The sequence below is a fragment of the Bison bison genome, unplaced genomic scaffold (assembly GCF_000754665.1).
Source record: "Bison bison bison isolate TAMUID 2011002044 unplaced genomic scaffold, Bison_UMD1.0 scf7180017864139, whole genome shotgun sequence".
NCBI classification, from domain to species: domain Eukaryota; kingdom Metazoa; phylum Chordata; class Mammalia; order Artiodactyla; family Bovidae; genus Bison; species Bison bison.
The window spans coordinates 6,532,053-6,553,188 of record NW_011494711.1 but is presented as its reverse complement, the minus strand read 5'-3'; the positions used below and the strand labels follow the sequence as shown (position 1 = coordinate 6,553,188).

General features: G+C 38.1%; 1 protein-coding gene across 16 annotated transcripts in view; it reads left to right on the top strand.

The window, feature by feature from the left end:
* The window catches only part of NEB (nebulin), a 208,427-nt gene that overhangs the window by 84,852 nt on the left and 102,439 nt on the right, over positions 1-21,136 (top strand). For all 16 annotated transcript variants that reach the window (XM_010839994.1, XM_010839993.1, XM_010839991.1 and 13 more), the window contains exons 63-76: positions 221-325; positions 3,433-3,540; positions 5,150-5,461; positions 7,793-7,996; positions 8,333-8,437; positions 9,823-9,930; positions 11,550-11,861; positions 12,185-12,388; positions 13,088-13,192; positions 16,361-16,468; positions 17,569-17,880; positions 18,913-19,116; positions 19,570-19,674; positions 20,637-20,744. In XM_010839994.1, coding sequence (XP_010838296.1) covers positions 221-325; positions 3,433-3,540; positions 5,150-5,461; positions 7,793-7,996; positions 8,333-8,437; positions 9,823-9,930; positions 11,550-11,861; positions 12,185-12,388; positions 13,088-13,192; positions 16,361-16,468; positions 17,569-17,880; positions 18,913-19,116; positions 19,570-19,674; positions 20,637-20,744 — 2,400 coding nt within the window. The remainder of the gene's footprint in view (positions 1-220; positions 326-3,432; positions 3,541-5,149; positions 5,462-7,792; positions 7,997-8,332; positions 8,438-9,822; positions 9,931-11,549; positions 11,862-12,184; positions 12,389-13,087; positions 13,193-16,360; positions 16,469-17,568; positions 17,881-18,912; positions 19,117-19,569; positions 19,675-20,636; positions 20,745-21,136) is intronic.

The window sequence follows — 21,136 nt, the reverse complement described above, 5'->3', positions numbered from 1 at the left end:
CTAAATTTCCTTTTGTTAACATATAATTCTGAGTATCAAAAGACACTCATACATATCTGTTCTATGAACTGATGACTTGAAGATATGTATAAAATACATAATGTATATAAAATGCATAACTTCTTGTTATCTTTGTTTCTAGAGTTCTTGTGGCCCTGAAATTTCTATTAAATATACACTGAATTATTTTCCTGATGACATTTTTTATTTTCCTTGCTAGCGTCTGTACACAGAAGCCTGGGACAAAGACAAGACCCAGGTCCACATCATGCCAGACACACCAGAAATTACGTTGGCAAGAACGAACAAAGTCAACTACAGTGAGGTGGGAACAGATGCTAATTCTATGACATTTGCATGGCGTTTCATATTTCAATTAATCTGTTCATGGTGATGTAATATAAATAACCAATTTGTAAAGAATGCCATTTTTTGCTCCATGTGAGAACCAAATACTCGTGCATTTCTCAATTTCCATCCTAAGCATCAATCTTGAAGTAGCACAAATTACCATTTAGGCAGTGTAAATTTTAAGAACTGATCATTAAAGCAGTAACCAGAAGATTAACTAGACTCTCTTCTTTTATTAATTTAAGTTAGGAAATTGGCAATATACCAAAATACATTTATCTCTTCCTTATCAGGAGACATGAGAGATGCAGGTTTGATCCCTGGGTCAGGAAGATTCCCTGGAGGAGGGCATGGCAACCCACTCCAATATTCTTGCCTGGAGAGTCTCATGGACAGAGGAGCCTGGTGGGCTACAGTCCATGGAGTCGCAAAGAATCAGACACGACTGAAGCGACTTAGCACATAGCACATATGTTACATAGCTGTGCTAAATTTATTTTCCATACATGCTTTATTTTTCCTAAATTATAGTTTAGGGTCAAAATTTACAATTTTTATAAGGTTTAAGTCAAGGATTAAAATCACAGTACAATCAAATAACTGAGAGACAGAGGGGACCTATCAATAAACACATTAGCAAGCCCATTTCCTGTTTGTTTTCTGTGAGTGTAGAGCTGCCCATATCAGAACCACAGACTTTTGTTTAATTGAAGTATAATTGCTTTACAATGTTGTGTTAGTTTCTGCTGTACAACAAAGTGAATCAGCTATATGTATACGTATATCCCTTCTCTCTTGAACCTCCCTCCCACCACCACCACCACCCCACCTGTCTAGGTCATTGCAGAGCAGAGCTGAGCTCCCTGTGTTATACAGCAGCTTCCCACTGGCTATCTATTTTTACACGTGGTAAAAAACAAAAAGGGGGGGGTATATGTGTCAATGCTACTCTCTTAATTAGAACCATAGATGTTTAGGCTGAGAGGTCAGCCTCTGCTCTAGGCAGGAGTCCTCACCCAAAAAGCCATCATCCTGCCTTAGCTTAAGTGTTCTCAGTGACAGGATGCTTACCTCATAAATCAACCCATTTGTTCCGGCAGTTCCTTTGCAAAGTGTTTCTCACGTATTGGGTCAATGGTTTCTCTCTGCAGACCCACATAATTCTCTAAGACCATAGTCTGTGCCTGCCCCACAGAGATGGGGTTGCTGCTGTGTGCCTCCCCACCAACTCACCCCATGTTCTCTTTCTAATCTAAACATCCCCACTGTCTCTCAGTTTTTCCACCTGAAAAGTGGGTTTAACATTATAATAGTACTCTTCTCAGAGTTGTTATAAGTTCCTGGACATTCCTCACCTGACATCCCTGCAGAATGTGACTCTTAGAACCGAACACAGTCCTGCAGGTGAGGAATGACTAATGTAGATTACCATTGACTTTGCATTTCCTCTTCTGGAGATTCACCCTCCATTTCTTCACCCTGTGCCTTAGGAGTCCTTGGCAACTATGTCACTGCTGGTGCGTATGGGACTTGGGGTCAACCAAAACCCTAACACAACTTACATGGGCTTAAACTAGATTTCCTCTATCTTGTATTTATTCATTTGGTAACTTACATTTCAGTTCAAAGACTTATATTTATATCTCGGCAATTTTTTCTTCTTAGAATGAACCTATTGATTTAAGCCTGTGGAGGTTTTTGTGAATCCAAGATTCTGTCTACTGATGTATTACTTATTTCTCCCAGCTTTGTGCTACTTTCCAGGAAAATATTCTTTCTTTGACAGCCTATTTTAACATGTATTCCTCTTCTGCAGAATATAACTGAGAGAATTTAATTAGTCACCAACTTAAGTCATTTTATTTTTGGGGGGTAGAAACTATATTTTTAATGCTTATATAACTAACTCTAAATTGTTATCCCAAACTAAAAACATCAAGTGCCACTTTCAAAAAGAAGTGAATTTTCAGCTAAACTTACAGTATAGGTCCCATAATGCTACAGGAAAGTACATGCTGTATGAACAAGTGTTTTAAGAGGCAAAGGGCCCCTAGCCACTCAGCATTTCTGGAATTGTCAGCTCTGTCTTTATTGCAAAAGCTCAGAGCTGCTGTATGTTACACTTGGTTCAAAGAGGCCCAGGAAGAATCCCCTGAACTGAGTGCCTCACCTGCCTGGTCTGCTTTCTCCAACTTTTCTCTATTAGCTTAGTTCAATTCTGTTGTGTTTCTTTCTCGTTTAGGACAGGAAGATAAAATGCAAATTTGATGATGTCATTCTCCCTCAAACATTGTTGTTGTTTTCCCATTTCATATAGAGTTAAGCACAAACGTATCGCCAGGCCTTCACAGCCCAACTCCGACTTTTTTCAGTCCTGTTGCCATTTCCTCTGCCTGGCACTGCCCCCACTTCCTTTGACATCCCTGCACTTTTCCTCCCCCGTACTTTGATTCATACAAGTCCCTGTGCCCTTGACCGCCATCTCAGTCTATGGAAACCATGTTTATCACTGAAAACTTCCTGATCTTTCAATTCGGAATCAATTTCTCCTTCCTGGAGTTTGTTCTAATCATATGGTTAAAGCACCATTTGTAGTTTGACTTCTTGGCAGCTTGTTCCACGTCAGTCTTTCCATCAGTTCTCCAGCAATCTTGGAAGTGAGAAAGGTCATATTCATGTTTGGCTCTCAAGTACCAAGCACTGCCACAGCACAGAGTTAGTGCAAAATAATGTAGATTGAATTAGTTTTCCTCCTGTCCACTCTTGCCACCTAGACCCATTTGTTTCAGCTTTCCAAAACTGATTCCTTGTTAAAACTCAAAAATTTAAAACAGTGAATAATACCTATATACAGTTAATGTAACATAACTTTAAAAATGAAAAACAAAGGTACCATGTTCCGTATCATTTTTAAGACTCAACTTTGCCAAAAAAGTCACAAAGCATAGGACTCTCAACAGTGAGATGATCACAGGCACCTACCTGTGTAGAACTTAGTGAATTGTTTTAGTTCTCTGTTAATATTTGGGTGTGAATGTCAACATCTAACTGATTTTTTTTTTTTTTTTGGCTCAAATTTAGAATCTGTACAAACTCGCCCATGAAGAAGCAAAGAAGAAAGGCTACGACTTGCGAAGTGATGCCATCCCAATTGTGGCAGCCAAGGCCTCCAGGGACATCATCAGTGATGTGAGTTGTCGATTTTACTGCAAGTATGTGGTCAGTCTGAAGGGACATTTTCACTGAACTAAATCTTTGAAAAGAACTTTCCTGGCCTTTTGGAAACAAAGCCTTATGTATTTGCATAGGATTTTTCTAAAATCTAGCTTTGAGGGAAATGAAAAATTGAATGTTTATTAAATTTTTATAACTGTTAAGACACAGTACTACAGTGAAAGCTGATCCACCAAGAACAGAGAGAGAGCCATTCATGTGGAATTTGTTAGAGTATAGCTGCAGGCTTGGAGGTACTTATATAAAATTGTCACAGTGCTGATGGAAAGAGTGACTCATAAACTTAAGTTCTCCCAGTGAGAATCATGGCCTGGCTTTATATAGCATTTTAACTCAAGAAATGCATATGACATTTATCATTACAATTCACCCTTATACGACTATGAGAAGAAGACAGACTAGCCCAAGCTTGCACCCTTAACCAGCTTCTGGCTTGTGGCTTGTACCTTGCAGAATAAAACCATCATCCTTCCCTGGTACCTCAGGGGATTCTTGGAGAACAGACCACTGCTCTAAAATTCAAGGCCCACTATTTGGGAATATGGTAATACACTGTGTTTTATGTAGAAAGATCATATTAGTGACTTACTTTAGTTTACATACATTGGGCCTTTCCTACAAGTGGATGAATGCAAATAATAATAGATACCAAAGTAATAATAACCAAAAGCACTGAGAAATCTGTGCTAAAAGTGTTACATGCATTATGTCACTTATTTTTCATAATTACCTTAGGATGTAAGTGTTGTGATTATCCCTGTTTTGTGGATTGCTTAAGCAACTTGTCTAAAGTCAAACTCTTAGTCGGTGGTGGAGTTGAAACTCCAGTCCATCTCATTCCTTCCTACTGTACTATATTGCCTCTGCTGACTCATCTATACTTTCTCACTCAGTTATCTTTGTGACTAGAAGCTTGTATTTTGGGTAATTAACTTGGATTCCAGGACGATGTCATTGGCCATGGAATAACAAAAACACTGTTCCTCCATGAGAATGAGAACCTATGACTTTATTAGGAACATGCTCTAACCAGCTGGGCTGCTATGTCAGCTCCCCTAGTTTAGTCAATTTGCAAAATGATGCCAAATTTGCCACCATCACTGAAAGTCTGAATCCATTATGAAATACTAAATTCTTTTCTGTTGCTACTGCAGGTAGTCCTTGACCTTGACTTTATCTTCACAGAAACCAGAAAATCATTTTACTACTTATTAAACCCATCTTGTCACTGAGCACATCTCTTTTCTGATATGCTTTTAGTGTCTAACCCATTTCTCCAAGTTCCTTGGTCCAAATGGCCTCTCCACTGTGTTCATGTCCTGCCTCAGGAACTATTCATTATTACTAGGCCATAGGTGATTTGGGGTATACACTACAATCATATCAGTTCCATCTATTTTATTACCACTATAAGCTTCCAGAGGAAAGGTAGGCGACTGCCTTGAGTTAGTGCTTATTAGCAAAAGTATCAGCTTACAACTGTGATATAAGCAAGATGATTTGTACAGACTTGTGACCTCTAAAGGCTTCTAATGAAAATCTGGTTTGTGCATTTTCATTTCAGTACAAATACAAAGATGGTTACCGCAAGCAGCTCGGCCACCACATTGGAGCCCGGGACATCAAAGATGACCCCAAGATGATGTGGTCCATGCACGTGGCCAAGATCCAGAGTGACCGGGAGTACAAGAAGGACTTTGAGAAGTGGAAGACCAAGTTCAGCAGCCCAGTGGACATGCTGGGGGTGGTGCTGGCCAAGAAGTGCCAGACCTTGGTCAGTGACATAGACTACAAGAACTACCTGCACCAGTGGACGTGCCTGCCCGACCAGAGCGATGTCATCCATGCTCGGCGGGCCTATGACCTCCAGAGTGACGTGAGTACAGCATCTATAACAGCCGTGTACAGAAGGAAATTGAACCATATGAAAGCCATCCTTCGTAAACAACTCACTGGGCTACTCAAACTAGGATTTCTTGTTTAGTGAATGAGATGTGAATCAGAGAATAGTTTTACTGTTTAATTGTGGATACATTACTAGGCTTTACAAGGAAGTGAAGTTTACTGACCGGACTTAGTCTTATAAAAATAAACTGGAATTAAGCAGTATTGGAATTCCAGGTCTACCACAGGGAGACCTTTTATTTTATTCTTTTAAGGGGGAAAGAACACATTTTTGTTTTTTAAAAAGTTACTCAAGGATTTGTTTTTAGCTTTCTTGAAAAACAAATAAGTTTATCATTAGTAGACTACTGCTGCAAGATTGTTGTTCTTATGAAATAAGAGAAGTCACCGAGTCTGGACGCTATTGGGTCATTTCCCTGGCACTTTCTCCTCTCAGCAGGGCTCTTTGTGGAGCAGTCACAAGGTAATGACAGAACCTAGTGCCTATTGGAAGCAGAGGCACCATCTCCAATCTGGATGTGAGAAGCGCATTTTTTGCAGCATATGTTTTATAGATGTTTGAAGGAATTACTAAGCATTAGAGGACTTTGGAGAATAACATGAATTGGCAATAATTATTCATTAAATGGTTGTTCCTAGAAACTGTAGCCTGCCTGTGGCAACTCCCACATGTGTTCTGTAGCCTTCCACAAGATGCAGAGCCCTGTGTTTTACAAAGAAGGCTTTGCCTGCACAAGGAAGGTACTTAAAAACAGTTAACTCACCCATGGAGTGACCACATTGACAGACCACTTGCCCGCATTTGTCAGGTGCCCTTTTAAGATCCCCTCCTTCTCATAGTGATATAGTCTTAACAATGTGGGAAGCATATGAAAGTTAAACAATCCAGAAGTGTAAAATGTTATTGTTTTCATTCTTGCTGTTATTTAAAGGGCAGTAACTACTCAGCATAAGGCAATTCCAACCAGCTTTTAGTCTAGACAGTAAAAGAGCCACCTGTATGCTCTACTTAGATGCTGTTCCAGGTAAAAATCCTTCAAATGAGCTGGGCAAAGGTCCAATTCCACCACTGTGAAGTAGTTATGAATGAAAGTCTTTAGCAGAAAAAATTACTTAAAGTGTCAAATAAAGACATGGAAAGACAGTTCTGGAAAGGAGTCCATGCTTCCCATCCTGAGAATTTGGTGAAGAGCTGGGTTGCAGACCAATAAGATGATCATTTTTTTGTCCTGAATCTTGAACAGTGTTAAAGTAGCCAAAGGTCTGCCTCTGGGCTTCAGAGGTTCTCTGTCATTATTGTTCTGTTTTGTTTTTACTTTCTGGCCACATGTGGAATCTTAGTTCCCTGAGCAGGGATTGAACCCAGGCCCCCTACATTGGGAGCACTGTCTTAACCATCTCTAGGGAAGTCCTGTCATTACATTTTAACCTCTTGTTGCTTAGAAAAAAGAGCATTACAGATATTTTTGAAATATAAGAAAAAACACATAGAAGGCAATAATAATCCAACCACTGAAAAAGCCCTCTCTTGCTCGTGTAATACACATAATTGTTTTCTATGCTATTTTTTTGTTAGCATCATATTAATGACATTTCTACAAGTCACTGATATTCTTTAAAATAGGCTTTTAATAGCTGCATAGTGTTTCTTTTGACTAGAAAGAACATTTATTAACATTTATTTCGGAGAAGGCAATAGCACCCCACTCCAGTCCTCTTGCCTGGAAAATCCCATGGATGGAGGAGCCTGGTAGGCTGCAGTCCATGGGATCGCGAAGAGTCGGACACGACTGAGCGACTTCACTTTCCCTTTTCACTTTCATGCATTGGAGAAGGAAATGGCAACCTACTCCAGCGTTCTTGCCTGGAGAATCCAGGGACGGGGGAGCCTGGTGAGCTGCCATCTATGGGGTCGCACAGAGTTGGACACGACTGAAGCGACTTAGCAGCAGCAGCAGCAGCATTTATTTACAGAAAGCCTGTAGCTGGATGTTTGCGCAGTTTCTCTTTCTCTGGGTTAGCTTCTTTTCCTGTTGACACAGAGTGAACATCCAATGAACTGGCTGACAGAAGATACTCTTTTCAATTACTCCTGTCCTAACAACCTGAAATATTTTATCATTTTTTGTTACTTTTCTGGGTCATTTTTCAACATACTTCCTCTGCTGGTTTGTCTAATACAACGAGCCTGTTTTCTATAAAAGCAACAACCAGAATCGTACTTTATTATTGATTCTATTTGTATCTTGACCCTAAATTTTTCAATCTTGCTGAAGAGTTCCTGCCTTTTTCCTCCTCACAGAATGTTTACAAGTCCGATCTCCAGTGGCTGAGGGGCATTGGCTGGGTCCCTATTGAGTCTGTGGATGTGGTCAAGTGCAAGAGAGCTGCAGAGATACTGAGTGATAACCTCTACCGTCAGCCTCCAGACACGCTGAAATTCACCAGTGTGCCTGATTCCCTGGAGCAGGTGCTGGCCAAGAACAACGCCATCAACATGAACAAGGTGAGCTCCAGCTGCCTCAAGCTTCTCCAAGATGCAAAAAGAGGTTCTGAGACATTAATCACTAGTGGAGTTAAAATTGTCCATGCAAGTGTGGGGTCTGTTTACCACCTAAATGACATACTTGAAATCCTCTAAGTAATTTCTATTATCCTCGGTTGTAACCCTGATAACTATCATTAAGACTCAAACCTCAGTTGAATACTCTATATCTTAGTCTGATTTATTTTTTCCTAATTAGGTCAATAACATTCCTGCTTTAATTGACTTTTTGTAATTCTGTTTCAAATGGTCTTCTATAACATGTTCTTTCTTTTCTATCAACATATTCTTTGATAGCGCTTATACACAGAGGCCTGGGACAAAGACAAGACTCAAATTCACATAATGCCTGATACTCCAGAGATCATGCTGGCAAGGCAGAACAAACTCAACTACAGTGAGGTAGGGGAAAATCTTGTGGGGCCATACTTGTGGTTGTCATTGTAGTTGTTTTCTACACTTACTTTTATGAAGAATCTTGGATCTCAGCTGTCCTGGAGGGTATAACTCTGTGATATGAACACTCAGCCCATCCAACCTTTCATCTGTAGTTGAATATCATATGCTATAGGATTCCAGGGGAAAACTGAAGTCACGTTATCTTTTCCATTTATGGTCTTTACTGGTGTGAGTCAGTGCAACTGGAGAGTATTTTTGGCATTTCCAAGGGGTAGTATGACCAAATGTAATACTGATATATTATTTATATGAAAACATTATTTGCTGTTTATCTGAAATTCAAGTTGAGCTTGGCATGCTATCTTCCTATTTGTTAAATCTGGCAGCCCAACCAAGGGGGCCTCTAATAATACGTAACCCTTTCCCACCTGGATCCTGAGTGGAATTGAGAAGGAAAGCAAAGCAATGAAACTAGAAGTCAAAATCTCACATCTTTTATTACTAAAGTTAGTTTCAAGGGCACGTTTGTATGAGAGCCAAATGAACTTGCTAAGTGAACCCCAGAATTGGGTTCCTCATCCAAGTATAGGCCACGCTGGAGCAGGAGAGTCAGCTCCACTTCCCTCGGGGGTGAATCCTGCTTAGAGCATGGAGATATGCAGAGGAGGGCACTGGGCATATTTTCGTAAAGGGAGCAGGGGGAAATGAAATAATCAAGCTCTTTTTATAGGAAGAGAACCTTAGGCATTAGAAAAACGTGTTCTCTGTTGACAAGGCTAATTACTATTTTTTTAAGTAAAATGCAATTTTATAGGTGCATGTTTTACTAACATGAGGCAGCCAAAAGTTAGAATCTTAAAGTTGTGATTGTACTCAAGTTAACTTTAAGTTGTGCTTTGATCGTTTTCTCATTTGTTTTTTAAATATTATAAAATATCATATGATTGTCAAAAATTTTTAATAATGAATAAGAGTATATAAATGTTATTTTTTATCAAATGAGTAATATTAAACATATTGTCCTGCAGGTTTCTTTTCACTTAAGATGTATAAATTGATGCTTTGTTCATCAACCTATATCACTAAATTATATTAATCTATGTTGGTATACATAATATATCATATAACCTACATATTATATATAAATCTATAATGATATAAATAATAGATTATTGTATGTTAATAATCATTGATATATTTCATTTGTTTCTTATGCTACAGAGTTTTTTGGTAAAATATAATTTATTTGCTTTCCAATACCGCTAGGAAGTTGTTTCCAGAGCCTTTCCTTTTTTAAATTTTGTGATATGTCACTTGATAAACTCCAGATTGTTGCCATCAAAACTTTCACTGTCAAACCTGCTTTAACTCTGACTTTCCTCCTATAGACTCTGTACAAACTCGCCAACGAAGAAGCAAAGAAGAAAGGCTATGACTTGAGAAGTGATGCCATCCCGATCGTGGCAGCCAAGGCCTCCAGGGACATCATCAGTGATGTGAGTACCAACACTCCATGGATATACAGATACACATGACTGGTTGGGGTGGGAGGGCAGAGTCAGTATTACAATAGCATGCTTCTTCTGGGTGTCAGTTAAAGCACATTTATTGTGCTTTAAATGAAGTCTTTCATTTGTAAAGCCCTTTAATAATTTAACTCCAAAAGATTTTAGTATTCAGACCCCATAGGCAGAGCAAGTATCCTAAACTTCAGAAAAAAAAAAAAGAATTTGAATCTACATTTGTTTGTATCTTTTTGCCCTTTCATACTATGACCAACCTAGATAGCATATTACAAAACAGACATTACTTTGCTGACAAAGGTCCGTCTAGTCAAAGCTATGGTTTTTCCAATAGTCATGTATGGATATGAGAGTTGGACTATAAAGAAAGCTGAATGCCGAAGAATTGATGCTTTTGAACTGTGGTTTTGGAGAAGACTTTTGAAAGTCCCTTGGACTGCAAGGAGATCCAACCAGTCAATCCTAAAGAAAATCAGTCCTGAATATTCATTGGAAGGACTGATGCTGAAGCTGAAACTCCAATACTTTGGTCATCTGATGTGAAGAACTGACTCATTGGAAAAGACCCTGATCCTGGGAGGGATTGGAGGCAGGAGGAGAAGGGGATGACAGAGGATGAGATGGCTGGATGGCATCACCGACTCGATGGACATGAGTTTGGGTGAACTCCAGGAGTTGGTGATGGACAGGGAGGCCTGGCGTGCTGCAGTTCATGGGGTTGCAAAGAGTCGGACATGACTGAGCAACTGAACTGAACTAAAACCTGCTCGGGATTTTTGCCAATCCTTTCTTTGAAAAACTACTATAAGTGCTTCCTTTTGAGTTATTTTTAAATGAAAAAAGAGTTTTATGACATCCTAAACCAACAATATAGTGAGCCTGATTTCTCTTTCTGCTGTCTCTGAAAGAAGTACCTTTGGTGGAGAATTCAGACTTCTGTAAATATATGCTAGGATTTGTGTAATGTTGTTCCCTGAAGTGGACAGAAGATAATCCACATTCAGCTCTTACTGCCACCAACAACACACCACTTTCTTAAAGTCATATAATCTATTTTTCCCCCTCAAGGAATCCCAACAAACCTCACCCAAATTTCATCTCCAATAGACCAGGTATGCAAGGACGGAAACACAAGCCAGTCCGTTTCGGGAGTCCTGTAAATCAGTGAAAGTCGGCAGAGCCGCATTTGGGAGGGGTGCAGCGGGTTGGGGGTAAAATGGTTCCCGTGCACTCAGGAGTAGCATTCTCAAAATCACACGTAAAACTTCTGGGTTAACGATTTCACTGGCCCAAGATTAAAAAAAAAAAAAAAAAAAGGCTGTATTAACTCCAGTTGATTTTCTGAAAAGTGTTGCTGCCTTTATTTCCAGAGACTTAACATCTGCAAACCATAGAACTATGTCGTTTGGCCTGCTTCCCATTAGAGTATTGCTGTGAAGTCTAGTCAGAGTTTAGGATGAGGAGATAAGTTGATATTCAGATGATTCATTTCTCTACAAGAATTACCAATTTTAAAATAGAGTTTTATATTAATAAAACTTTTAGGCCTTTTCATTCATTTTTATTTTTTTAAATGACTACTTTTATTTCAGTATAAATACAAAGATGGTTACCGCAAGCAGCTCGGCCACCACATTGGAGCCCGGGACATCAAAGATGACCCCAAGATGATGTGGTCCATGCACGTGGCCAAGATCCAGAGTGACCGGGAGTACAAGAAGGACTTTGAGAAGTGGAAGACCAAGTTCAGCAGCCCAGTGGACATGCTGGGGGTGGTGCTGGCCAAGAAGTGCCAGACCTTGGTCAGTGACATAGACTACAGGAACTACCTGCACCAGTGGACGTGCCTGCCCGACCAGAGCGATGTCATCCATGCTCGGCAGGCCTACGACCTCCAGAGTGATGTAAGTGCTGAGACCCATTAAATACCGCTGTTGACCATGCTTATGATGGTAATACATAGTAAATACGCAGATAATGGTCTAGGATTAGTAAAGCCCTCAGGAAAAGAATAATGTTTTTTTCCTCCCCACCCTTAATTTACTGTGCTTTGCTTTTCTTTTAGAGAGAACATAATACCATGAACTATATCCTATTGGGCTTCATATGTTAAAAGACATAGACATAAAGTTTGCCTATCCACATTTTCCAGTCCTTTGCATTCATTTTTGAAATCAAGTGCCAAAACAGTTTCAGTAATCCTTGCTTTTGTGTTTGATCTCACCAGAACATTTATAAATCAGATCTCCAGTGGCTGAGAGGCATTGGTTGGGTCCCCATTGGGTCTGTGGATGTGGTCAAGTGCAAGAGAGCTGCAGAGATACTTAGTGATAACCTCTACCGCCAGCGTCCAGACACGCTGAAATTCACCAGTGTGCCTGATTCCCTGGAACAGGTGCTAGCCAAGAACAATGCCATCAACATGAACAAGGTGAGCCCTCAATTTGGGGGAAAATAAAGTATGGCTGTATGTCTTTGAGAATATCTATGACTAGCTAAGTCTTTTTTGTTTTATCCAATTGACATCCTGTGTATGGGGATTTGGTTGGGTATCTCAAAATGTATGTAGAAACTTCTGCTTTGATATCTCTTGTGAAATAGAAGTAGGACAACTGTTTGGTGTTTAAATTGTTTTAAGTCTAACAGTTATACATGTTTGATATCAAGGTTTTTTTTTTTTTCTTGTTTTGTACTTACCTAAGTAAATATAGAACAAACAAGTCAGGTGCAAGTCTTTATGACATTTATCAAAAAGAAATCTAGACATGGCATAACAGGTACATCTGCAGCCAATAAACAAACAAAATCATGGGATGGATTTGCTGATATAACCTTGGTACATATAGATGTGTATACATGCTTAGATAGTACTTGCTTTTAATCTAATCGAAGTGTAGGTGGTCTTGTAACAAAATACACACACATTTTCTTTTCATATCTTATCCTACACTTATATTTAGTGACTATATATATTGTAACATCAAAGAGATCGAAGAATGTTGGTGTACAGCACACAGCCCAGATAGTAAGGATGGTAACTTTCAACTTTTGTCATGATCACAAAGTTAGAAACCTCTGTTTACAACAACCATTGTTTTCCTAATTCAATAACCTTTTTTATCCTTCACAGCGCTTATACACAGAAGCCTGGGACAAAGACAAGACTCAAATCCACATGATGCCTGATACACCTGAAATTACATTGGCAAGACAAAATAAAATAAATTATAGTGAGGTAAGACTGTTTATTTGAACCTGACCATGTTGATTTTGCTGATGTAGCAGAAAGGTCAGAATTATGGGTTTAATTCACATATTGACCAGTTAGCTTAGTTTTATTTATTTATTTTTGTCTGTAACCTACCATGAATATATGTATCCTTGTATTCAAAAATAGTTATAGAAGAAAATAACATATATCATTGTATTATTAAATCAACTATTTATTGTTGTTCAGTTGCTAAGTCGTGTCCAACTCTTTGTGACCCCATGAAATGCTACATGCCAGGCTTCCCTGTTCTCCACTATCTCCCAGAGTTTGCTCAAACTCATGTCCACTGAGTCAGTGATGCTATCCAACCATCTTGTCCTCTGTCACTCCCTTTTCCTCTTGGCCTCAATCTTTCCCAGAATTAGGGTCTTTTTCCAGTGAGTCTGTTCTTCACATCAGGTGGCCAGTGTGTTGGAGCTTCAGCTTCAGCATCAGTCCTTGCAATGAATATTTGGGGTTGATTTCCTTTAGGATTGACTGGTTTATCTCCTTGCTGTCCAAAGGCCTCTTAAGAGTCTTCTTCAGCACCACAGTTCAAAAGCATCAGTTCTTCGGTTCATAACCTTCTTTATGGTCCAACTCTTACATCCATACTATACTTCAATAAAAAAAAATAGAAAAAACAGATAAATACAAAAATATCTCCATGTCATGAGTATGGGGGAAAAACTCTCAAAGTCAACTATTAATGATTAAATCATATTGTGATTTTAATTTAAATAATTACTGCCATTTATCGGGTTAGTACTTGCTTCAAAATTTGTTCAGTGAGTTTCCTTTAGTCATCTCATCTGTAAAATGAAATAAAAATGGCTATTGAAAAATTTTTATGATGGCTAGATAGGGTAGTATGTGTAGTACGTCCTGGGTGGGGCCTGGCACATAATAACTGCTTAATAAACTAATTTCTTCCCTTTACACTCAAGTCACCATGAAAATTAGTTTTATTTAATCTATGCTTAAAATAGCCTGTTTATTTGATTTATGCTAAAAATAACCACATTTACAAGAACTGAAATAAGAATTCTTGAATTCATCCATCTCAAAACTGTAAGAGAACAATAAAAAAACATTTTTTAACCTACTGTCTCCAGCCCCACTAAATATCTTTGCAGCCCCACATATCTTTGCAGAATAGGAAACAGTTTCTTACCCAATTGTTCTCATCAAGGTCAAGAATTACCTGGTTCATTCAAGATGAATGTTGATTTCTTACATGCTTCTGTGTATCTTCATTCAAAAAAAAAAAAAAAAAAGAGGGTGGAGTTGCCTTTAATTTGAGAACACTGGAAATTTTAAGTACTCATTTTCAAGTCCTGACCACATTCATTATTTTACTCCTGTTAATTACTTTTGCCTATCATGTAGCCCTGAAGAAGAGGCACATCAAGTATAAATGAAGAGGACTCAGTTTCCTTTTGTCTAGCACTATAAAAAGGCCCAAGGACAAGCCTGATCATAAGTATTTGACTGATCTTGGCTTCAGTCAATTTTGAATGAACAATTTTTCTCTTGGCCACAGAGCTTCTCTGTTGGATTAGCTTTTCCCAGATGTTCTGCCTCACCCTAGACAGATGCTGTTAGTTTCTATGCCAAAGGGTAATGATGCTTTTAAGCCTCTCCCTTTTATTAAAATTAGGTCAGATGAAGTAGGATTTCTTTCTTTTTTTTTTCAGACTGCTGAGAGGAAATTAGGCTATTTTTTTTTACTTCTCAAATTTTCAGCTGGATTTATTTCTTTTAAATTGCATAATTATGTTAATTCCCTAAAGACTGTCTTTGAAGATTAGATTTTAGAATGGCCCATGTGAATTTCTTCTCAACCCATTACCAATGATACCTTCACGTCATACTTAGTAAACAAAATAAAAAAGCAACCATATCTTCTTTTTTTTGTCTTAAACTCACATTTACCTGTTCTAGTTCTCTTGGAATGTTTAAACTTACTAGACATTCTTTAAAACGTAGACTTGATGACACTAAAAGTGTTTTCCTTGAAGCCCGGCCTCTTTTTCCATTGTTGAAAGAATAAAATGTTTGGCCTGAAGCCACAAAATGATTCAAGCACATTTTTTCCCACTTATACATAAGGGCAAACTTGAGAATTTATCGTTCAAAGGAAAAATATAAAGTATAAGAGTATTTGATTCTCTAGTTACAAAATAAACGTTTCTAGAAATTTTTAAGAACAAATGCCCTCCCTTGGGATTTTATCTCAAATACATTAAATTTATTCTTGTCTACTTTAGCTTTTCCTTGTAAAAAGTTGCAACATAAGAGAATGTGAATTGTCACATATTAATAATCCACATTAAAAACATTCAATTACATCCTTCTCAAACTCTAAAAGTTATTTTAAAATTATTACTAATTAAGAATTAAATTCTTGTAATGGTTCACAAGTTAAAAAAGACTAAATATTACAGGTAGAGATGACTTAATACAGTGGTTCTCAAGCTGTGTTCCCATTGGAATACCTATGTTCTAACTTCTGTGTATGTCTGTCTTGCCACAGAAACTGAATAGTGGGTATTTTGCCAATTCATAAAGAAATTATTATAATTTCATCAGTTTTGTCCTTTTGACTCATAAATCCCTGGTTCCTGCTACCCCTCTGTCTGCTAGCAATTGCCAGCAATCAACAAAATGAATAGAGAGCAAATAGTGTTAACAAAGATATTCCGAAACAGTGGATGATCCTTAGCTTAGCACTGTTGGAATACAGGTACATGCTCATGGCGGTAGTGTTGTTATTATATCATATTCTCTGCTGGTAAAATTGATCCTAATTCAAACTTGCAGTTAAATAAACAGACATTTTTGGTAATTTCATGAAAAGAACAAATGCTGAGCAAATTCAAGCACATTTCAGAGTTAATAATGAGTACAATTTGAAGGAGTTAAACCTGCTAAAAGTAAAATTTCAAGTTCAACAAATAACTTGCACACTGTGTAAGTAAGAAGTAAAAGAGATCTTGTAAAAAAAATTTTTTTAAGGCTGAACATACTAGTTTTTGTTCTGTATCCAAAAGTAGTCTTCCTTTCATCACAGTCTTCCTTTGATGGAAATATTAACATATTTTTAGAATGAAAGTGAGCACTGTGTCTAAAAGTTACTACTTCTTTCCTCAGAACCTCTATCGCCAGGCCATGGAAGAAGCCAAGAAAGAAGGATATGACTTAAGAAGTGACGCCATTCCTATCGTGGCTGCCAAGGCCTCCCGGGAGATTGCGAGTGACGTAAGAGCTGATCACATGCTTCCATCTGTTACCAACAGCCCAGCCACCTGCATAGGGCATCACACTCTTGGAACACAGCTGAGAGTCTCTGTAGTCATCATCCACCCACCTGCCTTCATTGCATAGTCAAATAAATTGAGGCTTTGAGACAGTCAGTCACCTGTCCAAGTTTCATAGAGATACACTGGGTTGTGGTTCCTTTGATGCTCTTTTGGTCCTTGCTTAGTAAGACTGAGTACCTTGAGCAAAGTTAAGTGGGCATATGTTGAGCTACTCATAAATTCTCATGAGCTCTCCTCAGGCTACACTCAAGGCAAAGATGCCAGGAAAGAAACAGGTTTCACTGAGTTCTTCCCCTTGACTTGAGAATGGACATAAAATAGCAAAAATGTTAAATATTTCTTTGCTGTGGGGTCCACAAAAATCAATATTCCTTTACCCTAAAAATGAATATGTGAGGTTCCTGTACAACTTAAATATTAATCCAAGAGTAGCAAAATTGTCCATTTTGGTAGGTTTTTCTTTTAAATCATAATAAAATTGAATAACCATTTACCACTTTCAGTATATAGTCCATAAGTATATTTACACTGTTGTACAACAGACTTTCAAAACTTTTTCATCTTGCAAAACTGAAACGCTATGCTCATTACCAACAAGAATTGCCCATTTTAAAACTACTCCTTGCCAATTATTATGCAGAATGCCTTAAAAGAAGAAAAGTAATGACCCATTATAAACACATCCCTCCAATATGTTCTCAGTTCGGTCTGCCCACATGACTGACTTCTGAGAAACTGCTGTCACTGTAACTGAAGTTCATTCTTTCAATGTTCACTTTTCTATCACATTTTTTTGTTGTTAAAACGTATGATTTGCTGGCATAATATAAGGGAATCACTGTGGAGTTATTCTGTGAAGGTGAAATGAGCACCACATCTTCTTTTTTAAGAGAAAGCTTGCCCCAATGTGGAGCATCACAGTAGCGGGTTTGATGAAACTCCCCTGAAGTCCTGAGGATTTTGTAGAAAAACATCACCACAGAGAGAGCAGCAGGGACCTTGGTGCTTTCTCCTTGTTTACTGGGTTCTCTCTTTCAGTACAAATACAAAGAAGCTTATCGTAAGCAGTTGGGTCACCATATTGGTGCCCGAGCGATACATGATGACCCCAAGATGATGTGGTCTGTCCACGTTGCCAAAATGCAGAGTGACCGTGAGTACAAGAAAGATTTTGAAAAATACAAGACCAGGTTCAGCAGCCCAGTGGACATGCTTGGTATTGTTTTGGCCAAGAAATGTCAGACTTTGGTTAGTGATGTGGACTATAAACATCCTCTGCATGAGTGGACCTGCCTGCCCGACCAGAATGACATCATCCATGCTCGGAAAGCCTATGACCTCCAGAGTGATGTGAGTATTCCCGATGCTGCTTCTGCCTCCTAGTGTTAATAATAATAGTGCAATAAAATAATCCTGGGTTTCCCAGGTGGTGCAGTGGTTAAGAGTCTGCTTGCTAATGCAGGAGACACAGGAGACGCAAGTTTGCTCCCTAGGTTGGGAAGATCCCCTAGAGGAGGAAATGGAAACCCACTCCAGTATTCTTGCCTGGGAAATTCCATGGGCGGAGGAGCTACAGTCTATAGAGTCACAAAGAGTTGGACATGACTGAGTGACTGAGCACACTAATAATACAGTTAGCATGCCGTTTTGAGAGTAAAAGAAAGCCAATAATTAGGAAATACATATTCTCTCTATAGTACCCCATTACGTACTTTATATTTTGTGTTTCTGAAGATGAAAATAAAGGTAAGAGTTTATTAAAAATTTCCCATCATGAGTGAAAAAAGTGTAGGTATGTGTAGTGATGGATCTTGACATATTGAAGATGATCATTCTGCAATATACACATATATTGAATCATGATATCATATACCTAAAACTGATATAGGTCAATTATATTTCAATTAAAAATGCATATCAAGAGTGTGATATACAAAACTTAACATTATTGTGTGTTGAAACTCATGACTATAATTGAATTTCATCTCTTTTCCTTAAAGGCAAGAATTTTTGTTACTGCAGTGCTTACACAGTGTTGGTCTAAGTATATGGTCTTTTGAGGGGCTATTAGAACACCTTTTTCAAAGCTAAAGAAACTCTGCTCTTAAGTGAAAATCTTTTAATACCCTCAAGGGCAGGACAGTGTCTTTACTTTTTAGAAAGATCTTTTGTTGTTCCTAGTACAATCCTCTATGCCAAGCAATGCTTAGGAAAAATGTACTCAGGAGTCAATAAGGCTTATGAATGAGTGATTAATTGAGATGGCAGCTTTACCTGTTCAGTGCTTTTTGTGTTTCTCTCACAGTATGATCCATTTTGTGACTCTGAATCTGAAAAAACTAATTATTATCATAACTGTGTTTCTTGTTGGTTGATTTGCAGAATTTATATAAGTCAGACCTTGAATGGTTGAAAGGCATTGGCTGGGTTCCAATTGGCTCTGTGGAAGTACTTAAAGCCAAGAGGGCTGGAGAGATACTGAGTGACAACATCTACCGCCAGCGTCCAGACACACTGAAATTTACCAGCGTAACTGATTCCCCGGAGCAGGTGCTGGCAAAGAACAATGCTATAAACATGAATAAGGTGAGTCTTCACTCCTCAGCATCACGTATACGAATTTATCATAGAACAGAGTAAAAACTCTGACATGTTATTACATTTTAAAGATTCCCATAGGATTTATGATACCTTTAAAAGTGATTTTCCCATTATAACACCATACTTAGTAATACTTCAGAATATTAAGCTGTTAAAAATACCATGTGCTGCAAGTATTTCACAATTACAGGTATTAAAAACTGCAACCCAATCATACCTTTTAGCACTGTTAAAAAAAGTTTTCATGAGAAACAGTAAAAAGAGTCAATGAAACAGTAAGCTAAATTCTTTGGGAAATAGTAATTTATCTACTTGAAAAGTAGGAATTTATGCAACTTCATTAGTTTTATTTCTACTTTGTACAAAGGAGAGGTAACTAGCACATAATCAAAAAAATGTGAACTCTAAAATAATTTTTCTCATCTTTTTTTTCCATAGCGCTTATATACTGAAGCCTGGGACAATGACAAGAAAACAATCCATGTCATGCCTGATACACCAGAAATCATGCTAGCCAAGCTCAACCGAATCAACTACAGTGATGTGAGTAACCTACCGATCTTATCATGAAGAGAGAGGCAAAAATGAGCTACTGTAACAGTTCCCTTGGTGAAATGTTTTAACCAATTTATTGTATGCACTGCAAGCCAATATTGTCACTAAAACAGATAGTTCTCCTTTGATTCAAGAAATAATTTTCTTGATTCAATTGTGGGCTGTGTGGTGGGTCCACAAAACAGACCAGCCTTTTATGAAGATGACATCATGGAGTGAAATGCTTATGGAGAAGTATCCCCAAAGGGATTATACTACTAAAGCCTTATACGCCCCTAAGGGCAGTGTGGTCATCAAGTCATTATTTTATCCAGCAACTATTTAGCAGGTTGACACTGGGTTTAGAACACAGTGAGTTTCTGTACTGTGTATTCTTTTGCTGCTTCATTGTGTTCTGGTTATCAATTAATGTCATTTGCAAGCATTTTCCTATGCAACTCTTTCAGAACCAACTTTTTCATTAGAGTGGTAATTTTGAAACCCTAATCTACAGATTGATCATAGTCTGTGATGATAGTCCATGGCAAAAATGGGAAAAAAACAAGAACAACACATTGAGTTGTTCTTAAATCCAAATATATTCAATTTAGAAACAACCATACTTATTTTTCTCCTTCTTTGTCATTAAGGTGGCCTTTCTTTTATATTAAAATTGTGATAATAAGCAGTTGGGACTTTTTTGCATGTGCTTGTTTGGCAAAACAGAATTTTAGCAACCAGATACTGATTCCTCCCTGAAAACTTTTGTAATTTGCTAATCAATAAAAAAGTTTAAACCATGTGCCTTAAAATCCTTGAGCACCTATGAAACATAGTTTTCTACAAACCCACACTAATACTTAACTTTGTGGATCTGTTTCTGTAGTTTAAATGAGGACAGATAAAGCTTAATAATAAATAGCTTCAGTTTTTACAAAAGGAGCACTGATGGATTAATTCTCTTTCTACAGAAACTCTATAAACTTGCTTTGGAAGAGTCCAGGAAGGAAGGTTATGACTTGCGTTTGGATGCCATTCCAATCCAAGCAGCCAAGGCATCAAGAGAGATTGCTAGTGATGTAAGTTGATATTTTGGAAGATGCATTTCTTACTCAAAGATGTTTACAGATGGCAGCTTTTACAGCTTTTCTTGCCAGAAATTTAGCCTGAAAGTCCCAATCTCCTTTAATGATTCCCCCATGTACAAAGTTGCGAATGAAAAAGAAAACAAAAGATACTATGTTCAATACCCATTAATCTGTCAAAGATGCAGTTACACTCTTTAAAAATAAGTATTTTATGACCACTAAAAATGGGATCCTATTCCGCCCCCCCCCCGCCCCCGCTCAGGTTCTTTTTTTTTTTTTAATTTATTTTTACTTTACAATGTTGTATTGGTTCTGCCACACATCAACATGAATCCGCCACGGGCGTACACGTGTTCCCCATCCTGAACCCCCCTCCCACCTCC